General features: G+C 43.1%; 1 protein-coding gene across 4 annotated transcripts in view; it reads left to right on the forward strand.

The window, feature by feature from the left end:
* The window catches only part of DNAL1 (dynein axonemal light chain 1), a 59,899-nt gene extending 46,721 nt beyond the window's left edge, over window positions 1-13,178 (forward strand). For all 4 annotated transcript variants that reach the window (XM_003824147.4, XM_063596318.1, XM_063596317.1 and 1 more), the window contains one exon: window positions 5,346-13,178. In XM_003824147.4, the coding sequence (XP_003824195.1) occupies window positions 5,346-5,386 (41 nt within the window). In that variant the 3' untranslated portion in view covers window positions 5,387-13,178. The remainder of the gene's footprint in view (window positions 1-5,345) is intronic.
* Window positions 13,179-19,544: the final 6,366 nt, after the last annotated feature.

Genomic DNA, 19,544 nt, shown 5'->3' on the forward strand with positions numbered 1-19,544 from the left:
TACTCGGGAGGCTGAGGCAGGAGAATCGCTTGAATCCGGGAGGTGGAGGTTGTGGTGAGCCATGATTGTGCCACTACACTCCAGCCTAGGCAACAAGAGCGAAACTCCATCTCAAAAAAAAAAAAAAGAGAAGGATCCTGACTTCCAGACAACATAAAGTTCCATGTCTATCTACTATCTACTTGTACTTTTATGTAAAAGAAAAATAAACTTCTAGCTCATTTAAGCAAGTTAAAAAAAGAAAGAAAGTTAGGCTTATTCTCAAGTCAGAAAGGTAACACAAAGGTCACAAATTTTGATCAGAATCAAAAATTATTCTGATTCTGCAGAATAATCAGAAATACATGGTAAGCAGTTGCTTTTTTACAATTGGATCAAAATTGTGGTATTCTCTCTGTTTCTCCCCTCATCCCCAGTCTTAGTTTCCCAATATCTTAAGATCAGTGTCAGCATCAGTAGATAACCCTAATTAACTGAGTCAAGTCCCAGCTCCTCCACTTAATAGTTTGTGAAATTGTGCTAATTAATTAATCTCACCAAACCTTGTTCATTTGTAATCTAAAAACTGGAGATGATAATAGTATCATTAGTAATCATTTCAGAACATATATCAGAGTATTATTATGAGGATTAAATGAAATAATCTATGTGAAACACTGAGATAATCTACGCTAAATGTTGTGCTTAACATAAAGTAAGTATTCAAAATATATGTTATTAGCTGGGTGTGGTGGCTCACACCTGTAATCCTAGCACTTTGGGAGGCCGAGGTGGGAGGATCACTTGAGGTCAGGAGTTCGAGACCAGCCTGGCCAACATGGTGAAATCCCGTCTCTAGTAAAAATACAAAATTAGCTGGACCTGGTGGTGGGTGCCTGTAATCTCAGTTACTCAGGAGGCTAAGGCAGGAGAATTGCTTGAACCTGGGAGGCGGTGGTTGCAGTGAGCCAAGATGATGCCACTGCACTCCAGCCTGGGCAACAGAGCGAGACTCTGTCTCAGAAACAAAATAAAGAGTTATAATTATTTTAGATTTTAACTCAATCCCAAAATGCAAGTGTATAAGAAATATTTCAATATAAATCGACCTCATTTTGACTTTGAACACTACCTCCCCAATTCAATTCAGCTGGGCTGTTAAGAAATTCAGTCTGTCATTCTTTTTTTTAGAGTCTGGCTCTGTTGCCCAGGCTGGAATACAATGGCGCAATCTTGGCTCACTGCAACCTCCGCCTCCTGGGTTCAAGCGATTCTCCTGCCTCAGCCTCCCAAGTAGCTGGAACTACAGGCGCGCACCACCACCCCCAGCTAATTTTTGTATTTTTAGTAGAGATGGGGTTTCACCATGTTGGCCAGGATGGTTTTGATCTCTTGACCTCGTGATCCGCCCGCCTCGGCCTCCTAAAGTGCTGGGATTATAGGCGTGAGCCACTGTGCCCAGACTTTTTTTTTTTTTTGAGACAGAGCCTTGCTCTGTCACCCAGGCTAGAGTGCAGTGGCACCATCTCAACTCACTGCAAGCTCCGCCTCCCAAGTTCAAGTGGTTCTCCTGCCTCAGCCTCCTGATTTCAAATCATTTGTCTTTACTTCCTTCAGGGTTGTACGTAGAAAGCGAACCTCTTCCCTTAAAAATAAAATAGAGGCCGGGTGTAGTGGCTCATGCATGTAATCCCAGCACTTTGGGAGGCCAAGGTGGGTGGATCACCTGAGGTCAGGAGTTTGAGACCAGCCTGGCCCATCTGGTGAAACCCTGTCTCTACTAAAAATACAAAAATTAGCTGCATGTGGTGGCAGGCGCCTATAATTCCAGCTACTTGGGAGATTGAGGCAGGAGAATCACTTGAACCCGGGAGGCAGAGGTTGCAGTGAGCTGAGATTGTGCCACTGCACAGGCGGTTCGAGACCAGCCTGACCAACATGGAGAAACCCCATCTCTACTAAAAATATAAAATTAGCCAGGCATGGTGGCACATGCCTGTAATCCCAGCTATTCGGGAGGCTGGGGCAGGAGAATCGCTTGAACCCAGGAGGCGGAGGTTGCAGTGAGCCGAGAAAAAAAAAAAAAGAATAAAATAGAACCACCAATGTAGAACTTGAATAGACAAAGCTACATTATGGCCTTTTGGACCATGTATTGACTTCATGTCAATCTGAACAGCCCCTAGAAGAACACCTTAGTCTATTCTAAACCAGTGGGATAGACCAGAACAGAGATGGCCACAGCTGCAAACTTGCCCGTTTTTGTTTCTCTTCTGTTGCTCATAAGCAAAACTGAGGGATCTTTTTTTTTTTTTTTTTGAATCGGAGTCTCACGCTGTCACCCAGGCTGGAGTGCGGTGGCGCGATCTCAGCTCGCTGCAGCCTCCACCTCCCAGATTCGAGCAATTCTCTGCCTCAGCCTCCTGAAGAGCTGGGATTACAGGCGTCCGCCACCACGCCCAGCTAATTTTTGTATTTTTAGTAGAGATGGGGTCTTATCATCTTGGCCAGGCTGGTCTTCAACTCCTGACCTCGTGATCCACCCACCTCAGCCTCCCTAAGTGCTGGAATTACAGGTGTGAGCCACCGCGCCCAGCCTAAAGCTGAGGGATGTTAAAAATCTAAAATTAAAAAACGGACAATACCAAATGCTAGTGAGGATGTGAAGCAACTCTTATACCCTGTAGGATGGTAATGTAACTTGGTATAACCACTTTGGGAAATTGGCGTTATCTACAAAAGCTCTACACATACATTCCTTGTGACCCAGCAATTTCCCTCCTAACTACATACCCCAAAGAAAAGGGTGTGAATGTTTACCAAAAGACACGTATGAGGATGTTCATAGTAGCAGTATATTAATAGCTAAAAATTATAAACTACTTAAATGTTCACGAACAATAGAATACATAGATAAAATATGGCATAGTCATACAATGGAATATTAAACAGCAGTAAAAATGAATGAATTACAATTTTACACAACATGGATGAATCATACAAACATAATGTTGAATAAAAGAAGCCAGACACAGGGTACATACTATATCATTCCTGTGGTCCTATTTGGGAGGCTGAGGCAGGAAGATTGCTTGAGTCTGGGAGTTTGAGGCTGTAATGAGCTGTGATCACACCCCTGCACTCCAGCCTGGGTAACAGAGCAAGACCTTGTCTTTAAAAAGACAAACAAAAAACAAGGAAAATAAGCTATGGTGTTAGATATTAGGATAGAATATATCTTTTGTGGGTATAGTGACTGGCAGGTGGCCTGAGGCAGTTTTGGGGGTTCTGATAATCTTTTCTTTCTTAAATCTGGGTGCCGGTAACTAGTTTGTGTTCACTTTATGAACATTTATCAATCTGTACGTTATAATTTGTACACTTTGTATGTTGCGCGTCAACAAAAAGTTCACTTGTCCTACAAACAAATGCTCAGGAGTGTACAGAGAGGTCAAACTATGCTCACTGCCGTAAAGAACATGTCCCTCTTGGAAGGCATCACTGAGGAAGAGAGGTACTGGGGTTTGTTCTTCATAAAGGGTAGGGTTTAGATGGGAGGAGAGTTGAGGACATTACAAAATGAAGGAACTTTAAGCTGGGCACGGTGGCATGCACCTGTAGATCCAGCTACTTGGGAGGCTGAGGCATGAAGATCCTTTGAGCCCAGGAGTTCAAGTCCAGCCTGGGCAACATAGCAAGCCCTGTCTATAAATAAATAAATAAATAAATAAATAAATAAATAAATAAATAAATAAAGTCTTCAGAGAAGAGAAAAGGGAAAGAAAAATGAAGGAACTTTGTTAACCAGTAGGCCAGAGGTAAAAGTGTGCAAGATGAGTTTGGGAGACGATGAACTGATCGGGTTAGCTGGAGTGCAGGGTAAATGGCTGAAGAGTTAAGACTGAATACTCAACTGGGGTCAGACTGGCTTCAAATGCTAAAGCTCAGATGGGTGGCCGTTGGCCCAGTGAGAGCCAGAGATGTGCTTTGTTTCCTCTACAGTGATTTTTTTTTTCAGTGTATCCCCAATGTTCAGCAATTGGGGGAGGTCATATAAAATGACAATTAGAGGAGTTCAGATTTTTGGCAGTACTGTGATTACACATTTTATTGTGGGAAATGAGGAATATTTCTTTATGCTTAACATAGAAAACTTTTTTTTTTTTTTGAGATGGAGTCTTGCTCTGTCGCCCAGGCTGGAGTGCAATGGCATGATCTTGGTTCACTGCAACCTCCGCCTCCCGGGTTCAAGCGATTCTCCTGCCTCAGCCTTCTGAGTAGATGGGATTACAGGCATGCGCCACAACAGCCAGCCAATTTTGTATTTTTAGTAGAGATGGGGTTTCACCATGTTCGCCAGGCTGGTCTTGAACCCCTGACTTCAAGCGATCCACCCTCCTCGGCCTCCCAAAGTGGTGGGATTACAGGCGTGAGCCACCGCGCCCGGCCCATAGAAAGCTTTTAACATGTACAGAACTTACTTTATTTTTCTACTTGGTACTTGTTGGCTTTTTTTTTTTTTTTTTTTTTTTTTTTTTGAGACAGGTTCTTACTCTGCCACCTAGGCTGGAGTGCAGTGGCATAATTACCGCTCACCATAGCCTGGACATCCCAGGCTCAAGTGATCCTCCCACCTCAGCCTCCAAAGTAGTTGAAGACTACAGGCTCACACCACCATGCCTGGCTAATTTTTTTTATTTTTTGTAGAGATGGGGTCTTGCTATGTTGCCCAGGCTGGTCTCCAACTCCTAGGCTTAAGCGCTTCTCTTATCTGGCCTCCCAAAGTGCTGGAATTAGAGGCAGTGAGCCACCATGCCTGGCCATAGGCATTTTTATTTGCGATTTGGCAGTTAGGGGGCTTAATATTCATAAGTATGTATACTAAACCATTTGAGAATTCTCCTGAGAAGCTTTTCAGATAATTTGAAATTAAAGAGATTATTTTGTGGAATTATTTTTATTACAGCACACTTCATAGTATCTCAGAGCTTCTCAGGTTTTTCTTTTTTCTGAGATGGAGTTTTGCCCTTGTCACCCAGGCTGGAGTGCAATGGTATAATCTTGGCTCACTGCAACCTCTGCCTCCCGGGTTCAAGCGATTCTCCTGCCTCAGCCTCCCAAGTAACTGGGATTACAACCGCCCGCCACCATGCCCAGCTAATTTTTGTATTTTTAAAGAGACGGGGTTTCACCATGTTGGCCAGGATGGTCTTGAACTCCTGACCTCAGGTGATCCACCCGCCTCAGCCTCCCAAAGTGCTGGGATTACAGGCGTGAGCCACCGTGCCCGGCCAGGAAAATATTTTCATCTAGAATTTTAGCAATTTTTTGAGAATAACCAGTAATAATTTTCTTTTTCATTTTAGGTACTCCAGTAATTAAAGGGGATGAGGAAGAAGACAACTAATGCCACGCTTTCCACTGTGTGTTAACTTATTTAAATGTCATAAGAACAATAGATAAATTTTATATAATTATCTATTTTAAAGATTCTGTATGGGACAAAAGTTTCTTAAGATAAAACAGATCACTCATTCTCATCTTTTTTTTTTCCTTTAACTTATTCAGTGTTTCTCCCCAAAACTGGTAATGCCAACCTTATATATCCTATTCCTCTTTTTAGAAACCACAATTTTCAATTTTTGTCTTCAGTCTCAGTTACGTACTGTGTAGCCCCATCTACTAAAACAAAACCTTTGTAGACCAGTCATTTTTAATAACAAAGGAACAAATGTTTTTTTCAGTTTGTTCATTTTTTTTAGGTTAGACATTTTAAAAGACGTACATTTGAAAATTCAGAACATTTTTCCTGAAGGTCTGTCTCTGTGCAATTCAGAAGCACAGGTATATCATGCCTTTAGCTCAGAAGGCAGCATGGTGATGGGAAGAGTTCCTCTTAGAAATACAGCAGGTCCGGAACCAAGACTCCAAAGTTCCATTGGAAAAGATATGGTGAAAAAAGGAAAAAGTAGTATCTCAGAGACCTTCTAGTCTATATTATACTTATTTGTTTTTCCAAAAATGTGCACATTGTCAACTGGAATTTAGGTTGTTTTTATATGCATGGCCACTTGAGTCATTGTGTACACTCATTCTGTGATCTCAGTTAGTGGTTAAAATGACTGTCATGATCATTTCTTTGACTGATAATGTGGCAATGTTACTCATGTGGACCTGGCCTTAAGCACACATTTTGGTTTTATAGTTCCTTATGTGTTTAAAGCATTAGTTATATTTGAATTCCTAGACTAAATGCTGGCCATTGATGTATGTCAAATTTTACCCTAATTATTTGGTCTGGTGACCCTTATTGTTGGGAAAAGTGACTATCATGGTTATAAGTAAGGGTATAATGAAACTTAGTATTTCAAAATGTATTTTTTGAGAAGTTCTAAGTTAAACAGCTCTTAAAATGTATTATGTACGTGGTTGTGGAGGGAAGGGAGATGTTTCATTATGAGATCCCAGGCAAATGGCAATATGTTTGAGGATTGTCTCCTACATAAAGCAGTGTAGGTGATTTAACCTCAAAATTGCAAAGCAATAGTTAGATGCAGAGATTAGAATTTATCATGTAAACAAAAAATCCTTCAGGAAAATGTAAGACATTGTAGTCAGTAAGCAGATGAGGTCATAGGAGGCCATGGCTGAATCACTATTAGATTGCAGAAAAGAAGTCAGGGGCCCTCTGCCAAATTGTGCCTAAAGTCCCTCAGAGACTGTTGATTCTGGTTTCCCCATCTACTTGTGTGATTTTACTTGCATAAAATCACAGTGAAAGAGGGAAGAATCATCTTTAAAAAGTGATTGCATAAGTAGTCCTGGGTTTCAGAAGATTTCAGCTATCATTTATATAGGAATTACTTGATTTTTCTAAGTTACTCTGATCAAAAGGGACCACTGCTTTGACAATCAACTCTAAATACAAACAAGAGGCCAGGTGTGGTGGCTCATGCCTGTCATCCCAGCACTTTGGGAGGCCGAGGCGGGCGGATCATCTGAGATCAGGAGTTCGAGACCAGCCTGACCAACATGGTGAAACCCCGTCTCTACTAAAAATACAAAAATTAGCCAGGCCTGATGGTGGGCGCCTGTAGTCCCAACTACTCGGGAGGCTGAGGCAGGAGAATCATTTGAACCCGGGAGGCAGAGGTTGCAGTGAGCCGAGATTGCGCCATTGCACTCCAGCCTGGGCAACAGAGCGAGACTCCATATTTAAAAAAAAAAAAAAAAAAAAGAGGAAAACTTGGTCTAACACCTTTTTAGTTTTCTTTTCTCTCTTCTTTTCAATCTGATAGGAAGAAACCTTATTCTACTCTAGCTGGTTTATGCATTCAAAGCCTTTGGACATTTCTTTTATGAACCATAGGCAATGAGCCTTCATTCTCCTTGGTGATGTTTAAGTTCCATAAACTGAGAGGGAAGATGATCTTCTTAAAGTTTGCACTTCCTTCAGTAGGCAAGCTTGAAGCCATGTTGATATGGATATGTTTTCTAAAAGTAACCCTGGAAGTGAATATAATAGGAAGTAAATGATTTCATATTGAATTTATTTGTAAAATGGCTTAGAGTTTTGGTGTTTGTTTTTTCTGAATTCTGTAATATAGAAACTGGTTCTCTTTCTCCTTGTTTCTCAATGACTTTTAATTACAGGTAGTTCTCAGACAAATGTAAGATACTTTTCTCTGTCCATTTCATGCAAAATTCATATTCAGTATCATTCAACAAATCTTTGAATGACTTCTATGCATCCCTGTTCATGGAACCCATTCCATTAGAAAATGGCAGTTGGGATGTATGAAGAAATGTAGGATATTCTCTCAAATCATTCCCTAAATTATCCTTTACTGCTGCAAATTTAGCTGATATAACTGCCTTTGGTTTATGCCTCTTGGATCAGATATTTGACCTACGTGGAATAGATTATCTCTGTGCTTCCGGTTTAAGACATTAAGCCATTTTAGTGGATCATTTAAATTTATTCTATTCTGTTTTTTTTTTTTTTTTGTTTGTTTGTTTTAAACAGAGTCTCACTCCCGAGTAGCTGGGACCACAGGCACGTGCCATCATGCCTGGCCTATTTTTGTATTTTTAGTAGAGATGGGGTTTCACCACGTTGGCCAGGCTTGTCTTGAACTCCTAATTTCAGGTGACCTGCCCACATCGGCCTCCCAAAGTGCTGGGATTACAGGCATGAGCCACCGTGCCTGGCCAAATTTCTTCTATTCTTGTAAGTGATGGTAAAACTCTGGAATCAGTCCAGTATTTTAGTTTTTCACAGCGAATTTGATTTTAGTCTACCAAGGAGTTTAACTTTTCTATGTTCCCTAACTCTAAGATTAGGGCTGTATTACCTAGACAGGCCTTAAAAGGTTTTTGTGTTGTTCTGTTAATAAGAATTTCTTCCTTTAAACCAGAGGATCAACCTTGGAACTATTAACATTTTGGGATTGATAATTCATTGTTGTTGGGGGCTGTCCTGTGTGCTTAGGATGTTCAGCTGCAGCCCTGGCCTCTACCCACTTGATTCCAGTAGACCCCCTCCTCAGCCATGACAACAAAGATATCTCCAGACATTGCCATCTGTCCCTTGGGTAGGAGGGTGGGAACAAATTCTACCTTAGTTGTACTTTTTATACCAACATCACTTGTGTCCAGGGTCCATTTATTTTCATTCTGTAGCCATGTGCCACTTGAATTGTTATATGAGAGAAGGTGATGTATTCAATAATCATGGATGGAAAGAAATGGTCACTGGTATTTTTTGTAATGCTCATTTTTTTTTTTTGAGACAGAGTCTCGCTCTGTTACCTAGGCTGGAATGCAGTGGCGCAATCTCAGCTCACTGCAACCTCCGTCTCCCGGGTTCAAGCAATTCTTCTGCCTCCGCCTCCCAAGTAGCTGGGACTACAGGCACGCGCCACCATGCCTAGCTAATTTTTGTATTTTTAGTACAGACCGCGTTTCACCATATTGGCCAGGCTGGTCTCAAACTCCTGACCTCGTGATCCGCCTGCCTCAGCCTCCCAAAGTGCTGGGATTACAGACGTGAGCCACTGCGACCGGCTTAATGCTCATTTTCATAATTTTCATGTAATATTAGAAACTCAGGGCTGGAAGGTTCGACTTCTCTTTTTTGAAGCAGGGTCTCAACTTTTATTTCTAAGCATTCTTGCTTATCTTAGGACAGTGATTATTAACCTACCTCTCTGTTTCTATCAACAGAAGCCAACTTTATGATAGATTTTGCTTTGTCTCTAAAGTTTAATATTTTGAGTGTACTTTAGAAAATAGGTCATCATTCTTTAAGCGTCATTCATTGTCTAATAATGCACATAATTTTGCAGACCATGGCAGTCATTAAATACAGAAAAATACTGTGTAAAATTTGATAATCTTGTAGGAAAGTTAGCTGATGTAGACATCAATTTTGGATGTGATCAGAAGAATGTCTGCTTAAGATAACTGGTCAATAACTTGGTATGGCTACTGGATTCATTCCACATATGGTGGTATAAGGCACTTAAATGTGTTTCCTGATTGGGCACTGTGGCTCATGCCTGTAATCCCAGCACTTTGGGAGGCCGTGGTGGGCAGATCACTTGAGGTCAGGAGTTCGAGGCCAGCCTGGCCAACATGGTGAAACCCCATGTCTACCAAAAATATAAAAAGATAGCCGGGTGTGGTGGCGCATGCCTGTAATCCCAGCTACTCGGGAGGCTGAGGCAGGAGAATTGCTTGAACCCGGGAGGCAGAGGCTTCAGTGAGCCGAAATAGTGTGACTGTACTCCAGCCTGGGTGACAGAGTAAGTCTCCGTCTCAAAAAGAAAAAAAAAAATGTGGTTCTTTTGTGGAAAGAGGAATTTGAACTTGAATAAACACTTCTTTTGACACCTTTTACCAGTGGTCTGAAGCAGAATAAGGAAGAATAAGAAATGAATCTTGACTGTTGACTTATTCTGAGAATTGGTGATGCGTAAAGAGAGTTGGAATCTTCTACCTGGGTTTTTCTCAGGGCTAAATGGAAAAGCACAGGGCCCAGAAAGGTTGGAGTTAATCATTCACTTAAAAGCATTAGGAGGAAGTGTCAAAGCATCAGTCATGAATAGATTATGTCTCTCTGACTACAGTCAGACCATCAATTCACTAAGACCTTATACTCTGTAAGCGTTGGTAAAGGAAGAAAACTGCTAAATTGCATGTTACCCTTTACTAGAAATTCATTCCTTTGGCACAGATTTTATTTATTTGGGGCTGTTTAATGTGTCTGTAAATCATGAAATATAAAAGCAAGATTCAGTGTAGCAGAGTTGGTGCTGCTTCTGACAAGCTAACTTGACCATATTTCTTTATCTGTGCTCTAACATGTGTCATATTGTTTTCTTTTTGTAAACCATAAAATGGGTGAACTTCCAAAAATCAAGGGTCATGTTTTAAAATCATGGAACTTTTAGAAATACCATATCTGTATCTCTATTCCTGCATTTTATAAATCTGTAAAGGAAGAAAACTGAAAGGAAGAACCAGACTGAGTCATACCTTTCTCTGACCTAAGATAAACTGATAAAACTTTTTACTTGATATTTGGAGAAGTCATTAACTGGATTCTAGTTAATTTCCCATATTGGGCAGTTTAGAGGAGACCCAGCCAACCAAATTATGATCTAGCAAATTTAACATAGGGGAAGAGGGATAGTAAACTATTTTTCAGTAGATTTGCACTTTAAACTTAGGAACTGGATGTTGGTGGAAAGGACTTCCATAGGGCAGATGGGTAAATATCTAGCCTGCACTTGGATGTTAGAGAATCAAACCTCACCCTTGCTCGTTCTAAACCCACATGAGTAGTTACTGTCTTTTGACATAATCAGAGTCAGGATTTCCCTTTTTCCCTACTTGAGTCGTCTTCCATGTCTGTTACATCCAAGATCATCCCTCTGGGGGATGTGTCAAGTAGTTCTCCTACTCAGAATAGAAGCTTTGCGAATTATCATTCCCACCTCTAGATTTTAAGTGAATGTAGAGTTGTCTAACATTATATGGGTGGGAGGCTCTTTGCCTCTGTGATCAGTAGGGTACCTGCCTCTGAGGTGCTACTGCCTGGAGGGATCACTCCCATCAAAAGACTGGTGAGTTGGAAGCTAAGAGCACATGCGCATAGCCAGCTCCTCTCCCAGGCTGGCAGTCATGATTACGAGCATCATTCCAGAATCTTTGGCTTCTAGAACCAACTCCATTCTGAAGAACATTTTAACATCTATGAATACCTACCTTGGTAATAATCTTTTATACACAGGAGTTTTGTAGCATGACTTTATGACTAAACTTATTGTGAATTAAGTTATTTAGAAATGTTGAGTTTCTGAATGTTATTTTGTGATTTGTTTCAAAATAGTAATAAATTGTGTTATTTTGTAAAAAAAAAAAAAAGTATATTTTTGGTACATGATTATTAGTTTTAGCTAATATAGAGCAATTATATAAACTTCTAGTGATATTCAGTCCAAAGAAATTCAGCCTTTGGATAACATGTACCATGCAGTTTGTGTGGTGTGTGTGTGTGTGCGCGCGTGCATGAGAGAGAGTGAAAGAGAGAGGTGTTTTTTGTTTTGTTTTTTTTGAGACGGAGTCTCACTCTGTTGCCCAGGCTGGAGTGCAGTGGCACAATCTCGGCTTACTGCAACCTCCACCTCCCGTGTTCAAGTGAGTCTCCTGCCTCAGTCTCCCGAGTACTGGGACTACAGGCGCACACCACCATGCTTGGCTAATTTTTGTATTTTTAGTAGAGACGAAGTTTCACCATGCTGGCCAGGTTGGTCTCGAACTCTTGACCTCATGATCTGCCCGCCACAGCCTCCCAAAGAGCTAGGATTACAGGCACAAGCCACTGCGCACGGCCAGAGGCATTCATTTCTTTAGCTAAGTTTTTTTTTTTTTTTAGTAGGTTTTTTTCTCCCAGGCTTGTAACTCTTCCCCAGTTCTTTGGGCACTATTTCAAATTATTAGGCTTCTGGAAAGAGTGCTTCCAGGGACAGCAAGTTACTACTGCACTTGACCATTCCTAGTCCTCACCTGATTACCAGAAGGTACGCAAGGTAAAGGTTAGCTGATAGGCCCTGAATTGAGAAAAAGGAATCACCAAGCAATATCCGTAACATTACACATTTTGCCAGCACATTTTCTGTGCTATCAGCTAAAACATAATTTTGGTCACAAAATAGGGCTGTAGTGTAGTTTCTACTTCTTATTCCAGTTGTTTGATTATGAGGATACATTTCTTGCTGCTGTCCTCCACTAAACAGCAGACAAATTGCCAGGTGTGCTGGCTCATGCCTGTAATCCCAGTGCTTTGGGAGGCCAAGGCAGGAGTTTGAGACCAGCCTAGGCAACATCGTGAGACCCCATCTCTACAAAAAAAAAAAAAACGAAAAAAAAAATTAGTTGGGCATGGCAATGCCGCCTGTGGTCCTAGCTACTGGGGAGGCTGAGGCAGGATTGCTTGAACCCAGAAGTTTGAGGTTACAGTGAGCTATGATCATGTCACTGCAAGACCCTGTCCCTAAAAAAAGGAAAAACAAATACAAGACAAATTTCAATTTCTGAGCTTATACAAAGAAAGCCTTAATTCAGATCATAAATAGCCCATTGTTATTTTTAGTTCATTGTTTCCTAGAACAAAGGATGGACATTTAGGATCCTCACATTGATTTATGTCATATTTATGTATTGCATTGAATATATATATATGCATGTAGATATATACAATTGTTATATATAATTAAAAGTCAGAATCTTAGGTGATAACTGTCAGGCCTCTGAGCCCAAGCTAAGCCATCGCATCCCCTGTGACTTGCACGTATACATCCAGATGGCCTGAAGTAACTGAAGATCCACAAAAGAAGTAAAAATAGCCTTAACTGATGACATTCCACCATTGTGATTTGTTCCTGCCCCACCCTAACTGATCAATGTACTTTGTAATCTCCCCCACCCTTAAGAAGGTTCTTTGTAATTCTCCCCACCCTTGAGAATGTACTTTGTGAGCTCCACCCACTGTCTGCAAAACATTGCTCTTAACTTCAGCGCCTATCCCAAAACCTATAAGAACTAATGATAATCCACTACCCTTTGCTGACTCTCTTTTCGGACTCAGCCCGCCTGCACCCAGGTGAAATAAACAGCCATGTTACTCACACAAAGCCTGTTTGGTGGTCTCTTCACACGGACGTGCATGAAATTTGGTGCCGTGACTCGGATTGGGGGACCTCCCTTGGGAGATCAATCCCCTGTCCTCCTGCTCTTTGCTCCATGAGAAAGATCCACCTACGACCTCAGGTCCTCAGACCGACCAGCCCAAGAAACATCTCACCAATTTGAAATCCAGTAAGCGGCCTCTTTTTACTCTCTTCTCCAACCTCCCTCACTATCCCTCAACCTCTTTCTCCTTTCAATCTTGGCACCACACTTCAATCTCTCCCTTCTCTTAATTTCAATTCCTTTCATTTTCTGGTAGAGACAAAGGAGACACGTTTTATCCGTGGACCCAAAACTCCGGCGCTGGTCACGGACTGGGAAGGCAGACTTCCCTTGGTGTTTAATCATTGCAGGGACGCCTCTCTGATTATTCACCCACGTTTCAAGGGTGTCAGACCACGCAGGGACACCTGCCTTGGTCCTTCACCCTTAGCGGCAAGTCCCACTTTTCTGGGGAAGGGGCAAGTACCCCAACCCCTTCTCTCCTTGTCTCTATCCCTTCTGTGCCTTTCTGGGGGAGGGGCAAGTACCCCTCAACCCCTTCTTCACCCTTAGCGGCAAGTCCTGCTTTTCTGGAGGAGGGGCAAGTACCCCTCAACCCCTTCTCCTTCACCCTTAGTGACAAGTCCCGCTTTTCTAGGGGCAAGAACCCCCAATTCCTTATTTCCACACCCCAACCTCTTATCTCTGTGCCCCAATTCCTTATTTCTGCACCCTGACCTCTTATCTCTGTGCCCCAATCCCTTATTTCCGTGCCCCAACCCCCCTTCCCGCTTTTCTGGAGGGTAAGAACCCCCGAACCCCTTCCCTCCGTGTCTCTACACTCTCTTTTCTCTAGGTTTGCCTCCTTCACTATGGGCAACCTTCCACCCTCCATTCCTCCTTCTTCTCCCTTAGCCTGTGTTCTCAAGAACTTAAAACCTCTTCAACTCACACCTGACCTAAAACCTAAATGCCTTATTTTCTTCTGCAATGCCGCTTGACCCCAATACAAACTTGATAGTAGTTCCAAATAGCCAGAAAACGGCACTTTGAATTTTTCCATCCTGCAAGATCTAAATAATTCTTGTCGTAAAATAGGCAAACGGTCTGAGTTGCCTGACGTCCAGGCATTCTTTTACACATCAGTCCCTTCCCAGTCTTTGTCCCCAATGCAACTCGTCCCAAATCTTCCTTCTTTCCCTCCCGCCTGTCCCCTCAGTCCCAACCCCAAGTGTCGCTGAGTCTTTCTAATCTTCTTTTTGTACAGACCCATCTGACCTTTCTCCTCCTTGCCAGGCCAAGCTAGGTCCCAATTCTTCCTCAGCCTCTGCTCCTCCACCCTATAATCCTTTTATCGCCTCCCCTCCTCACACCTGGTCCGGCTTACAGTTTCGTTCCGTGAATAGCCCTCCCCCACCTGCCCAGCAATTTACTCTTAAAAAGGTGGCTGAAGCTAAAGGCATAGTCAAGGTTAATGCTCTTTTTTCTTTATCCCAAATCAGATAGCATTTAGGCTTTTTCATCAAATATAAAAATCCAGCCCAGTTCATGGCTCATTTGGCAGCAACCCTGAGACGCTTTACAGCCCTAGACCCTAAAAGGTCAAAAAGCCGTCTTATTCTCAATATACATTTTATTACCCAATCTGCTCCCGACATTAAATAAAACTCCAAAAATTGGAATCTGGCCCTCAAACCCCACAACAGGACTTAATTAACCTCACCTTCAAGGTGTACAATAACAGAAAAAAGTTGCAATTCCTTGCCTCCACTGTGAGACAAACCCCAGCCACATCTCCAGCACACAAGAACTTCCAAACGCCTGAACCGCAGCAGCCAGGTGTTCCTCCAGAACCTCCTCCCCCAGGAGCTTGCTACACGTGCTGAAAATCTGGCCACTGGGCCAAGGAATGCCCGCAGCCCGGGATTCCTCCTAAGCCGCGTCCCATCTCTGTGGGACCCCACTGAAAATCGGACTGTTCAACTCACCTGGCAGCCACTCCCAGAGCCCCTGGAACTCTGGCCCAAGGCTCTCTGACTGACTCCTTCCCAGATCTTCTCAGCTTAGCGGCTGAAGACTGACACTGCCCGATCGCCTCGGAAGCCCCGTAGACCATCACGGACACCAAGCTTCAGGTAACTCTCACAGTAGAAGGTAAGCGCGTCCCCTTCTTAATCAATACGGAGGCTACTCACTCCACATTACCTTCTTTTCAAAGGCCTGTTTCCCTTGCCTCCATAACTGTTGTAAGTATTGACGGCCAAGCTTCAAAACCCCTGAAAACTCCCCCACTCTGGTGCCAACTTAGACAATACTCTTTTAAGCACTCCTTTTTAGTTATCCCCACCTGCCCAGTTCCCTTATTAGGCTGAGACACTTTAACTAAATTATCTGCTTCCCTGACTATTCCTGGACTACAGCCACATCTCATTGCCGCCCTTCTTCCCAATCCAAAGCCTTCTTTGCGTCCTCCTCTTGTATCCCCCTACCTTAACCCACAAGTATAAGATACCTCTACTCCCTCCTTGGTGACCGATCATGTACCCCTTACCGTCTCATTAAAACCTAATCAGCCTTACCCCGCTCAATGTCAAGATCCCATCCCACGGCACGCTTTAAAAGGATTAAAGCCTGCTATCACTCGCCTGCTACAGCATGGCCTTTTAAAGCCTATAAACTCTCCTTACCATTCCCCCATTTTACCTGTCCTAAAACCAGACAAGCCTTACAAGTTAGTTCAGAATCTGCGCCTTGTCAACCAAATTGTTTTGCCTACCCACCCCGTGGTGCCAAACCCATATACTCTCCTATCCTCAGTACCTCCCTCTACTACCCATTATTCTGTTCTAGATCTCAAACATGCTTTCTTTACTATTCCTTTGCACCCTTCATCCCAGCCTCTCTTTGCTTTCACTTAGACTGACCCTGACACCCATTAGGCTCAGCAAATTACCTCGGCTGTACTGCCACAAGGCTTCACAGACAGCCCCCATTACTTCAGTCAAGCCCAAATTTCATCCTCATCTGTTACCTATCTCGGCATAATTCTCATAAAAATACACGTGCTCTCCCTGCTGATCATGTCTGATTAATCTCCCAAACCTCAGTCCCTTACAAAATAACAACTCCTTTCCTTCCTAGGCATGGTTAGTGCAGTCAGAATTCTTACACAAGAGCCAGGACCGCACCCTGTAGCCTTTCTGTCCAAACAACTTGACCTTACTGTTTTAGCCTAGCCCTCATGTCTGTGTGCAGCGGCTGCCGCTGCTTTAATACTGTTAGAGGCCCTAAAAATCGCAAACTATGCTCAACTCACTCTCTACATTTCTCATAACTTCTAAAATCTATTTTCTTCCTCATACCTGACACATATACTTTCTGCTCCCCGGCTCCTTCAGCTGTACTCACTCTTTGTTAAGTCCCACAATTACTATTGTTCCTGGCCCGGACTTCAATCTGGCCTCCCACATTATTCCTGATACCACACCTGACCCCCATGACTGTGTCTCTCTGATCCACCTGATATTCACCCCATTTCCCCATATTTCCTTCTTTCCTGTTCCTCACCCTGATCACGCTTGATTTATTGATGGCGGTTCCACCAGGCCTAATCGCCACACACCAGCAAAGGCAGGCTATGCTATAGTACAAGTCACTAGCCCGCCTCTTAGAACCTCTCATTTCCTTTCCATCGTGGAAATCTATCCTCAAGGAAATAACTTCTCAGTGTTCCATCTGCTATTCTGCTACTCCTCAGGGATTATTCAGGCCCCCTCCCTTCCCTACACATCAAGCTCGAGGATTTGCCCCCACCCAGGAACTGGCAAATTAGCTTTACTCAACATGTCCCGAGTCAGGAAACTAAAATACCTCTTAGTCTAAATAGACACTTTCACTGAATAAGTAAAGGCCTTTCCTACAGGGTCTGAGAAGGCCACCACAGTCATTTCTTCCCTTCTGTCAGACATAATTCCTCAGTTTAGCCTTCCCACCTCTATACAGTCTGATAACAGACCAACCTTTGCTAGTCAAATCAGCCAAGCAGTTTTTCAGGCTCTTAGTATTCAGTGAAACCTTTATATCCCTTACGGTCCTCCGTCTTCAAGAAAAGGAGAACGGACTAAAGGTCTTTTAAAAACACACCTCACCAAGCTCAGCTACCAACTTAAAAAGGACTGGACAATACTTTTACCACTTTCCTTTCTCAGAATTCAGGCCTGTCCTCAGAATGCTACAAGGTACAGCCCATTTAAGCTCCTGTATAGACGCTCCTTTTTATTAGGCCCCAGTCTCATTCGACACCAGACCAACTTAGACTGTGCCCCAAAAAAACTTGTCATCCCTACTATCTTTTGTCTAGTCATACTCCTATTCACCGTTCTCAACTACTCATACATGCCCTGTTCTTGTTTACACTGCCGGTTTACACTGTTTCTCCAAGCCATCACAGCTGATATCTCCTGGTGCTATCCCCAAACTGCCACTCTTAACTCTTGAAGTAAATAAATAATCTTTGCTGGCAGGACTATGCTGAATCTCCTTAGGCACTCTCTAATCAGATGTCCTAGGTCCTCCCAATTCTTAGACCTTTTATACCTGTTTTTCTCCTTCTCTTATTCCATTTAGTTTCTCAATTCATCCAAAACCGTATGCAGTCCATCACCAATCATTCTATACGACAAATGTTTCTTCTAACATCCCCACAATATCACCCCTTACCACAAGACCTCCCTTCAGCTTAATCTCTCCCACTCTAGGTTCCCACACCACCCCTAATCCCGCTTGAAGCAGCCCTGAGAAACATCGCCCATTCTCTCTCCATACCACCCCCCAAAAATTTTCGCCGCCCCAACACTTCAACACTATTTTGTTTTATTTTTCTTATTAATATAAGAAGGCAGGAATGTCAGGCCTCTGAGCCCAAGCCAAGCCATCGCATCCCCTGTGACTTGCACGTATACATCCAGATGGCCTGAAGTAACTGAAGATCCACAAAAGAAATAAAAATAGCCTTAACTGATGACATTCCACCATTGTGATTTGTTCCTGCCCCACCCTAACTGATCAATGTACTTTGTAATCTCCCCCACCCTTAAGAAGGTTCTTTGTAATTCTCCCCACCCTTGAGAATGTACTTTGTGAGATCCACCCCTGCCCGCAAAACATTGCTCTTAACTTCAGCGCCTATCCCAAAACCTATAAGAACTAATGATAATCCACCACCCTTTGCTGACTCTCTTTTCGGACTCAGCCCGCCTGCACCCAGGTGAAATAAACAGCCACGTTACTCACACAAAGCCTGTTTGGTGGTCTCTTCACACGGACGCGCATGAAAATAACTTCCCTCCTAAGAATGCAGCCAACTCTGCATCTATGAAAAGAAGGTCTATCCCCCCATGTTTAAACTGTAGAAGGATGTCCATAACATATTGGGCCAAAAAAAAAAAAACCCCAAGCACACACCAAAAAAACAAAACAAACCCCCCCCCCCCCCCCGAATAATCCTTATATACCTAGTTTGTTTTTTTGGTGCATCTGTGTGCGTGGTTTTTTGTTTTGTTTTGTTTTTTTCGAGACAGGGTCTTGTTCCGTCACCCCAGGTTGGAGTGCGGTGGCATGTTCATAGATCACTGCAACCTTGAACTCCTGGGCTCAAGCAATCCTCCTGCATCAGCCTCCTAAATAGCCTGGCTAATTTTTAAATTTACTTATTTTTGTGGAGACAAGATCTCAGTATTTTGCTCAGGCTGGTCTTGAACTCCTGTCCTTAAGCGATCCTCCCACCTCAGCATCCCAAAGTGCTGGGATTACAGGTGTGAGCCACTACAACGGGCCCATTTTTAAAAATGTAGTATGTGGGCCAGTTGTGGTGGCTTACGCCTGTAATCCCAGCATTTTTGGAGTACTTTCAAACCACGAGGTCAGGAGTTTGAGACCAGCCCGGCCAACATGGTGAAACCCTGTCTCTACTAAAAATACAAAAATTAGCCGGGCGTAGTGGCACACACCTGTAATCCCAGCTACTTGGGAGGCTGAGGCAGGAGGATCACTTGAGCCCAACAGACAGAGGTTGCAGTGAGCTGAGATTACACCACTGCACTCCAGCCTGGCCAACACAGCGAGACTCCGTCTCAAAAAAAAAAATGCAATGTGTGGAGTGGGAGTGTGTATACATATGTGGTGGCTGGTTGGTGTTTGGTGGTGGGAGTGTGTGTGGGTGTGAGGAGAAATGGGAATATATGTTGGGGGTGGGAGACTGACATCATGTACATGTGGAGCAGGAGGAGGGTGTATGTTATGATGGGAGTACTGACGGGGAGATGACAGTG

This window comes from Pan paniscus, chromosome 15 (assembly GCF_029289425.2).
Source record: "Pan paniscus chromosome 15, NHGRI_mPanPan1-v2.0_pri, whole genome shotgun sequence".
NCBI lineage: Eukaryota > Metazoa > Chordata > Mammalia > Primates > Hominidae > Pan > Pan paniscus.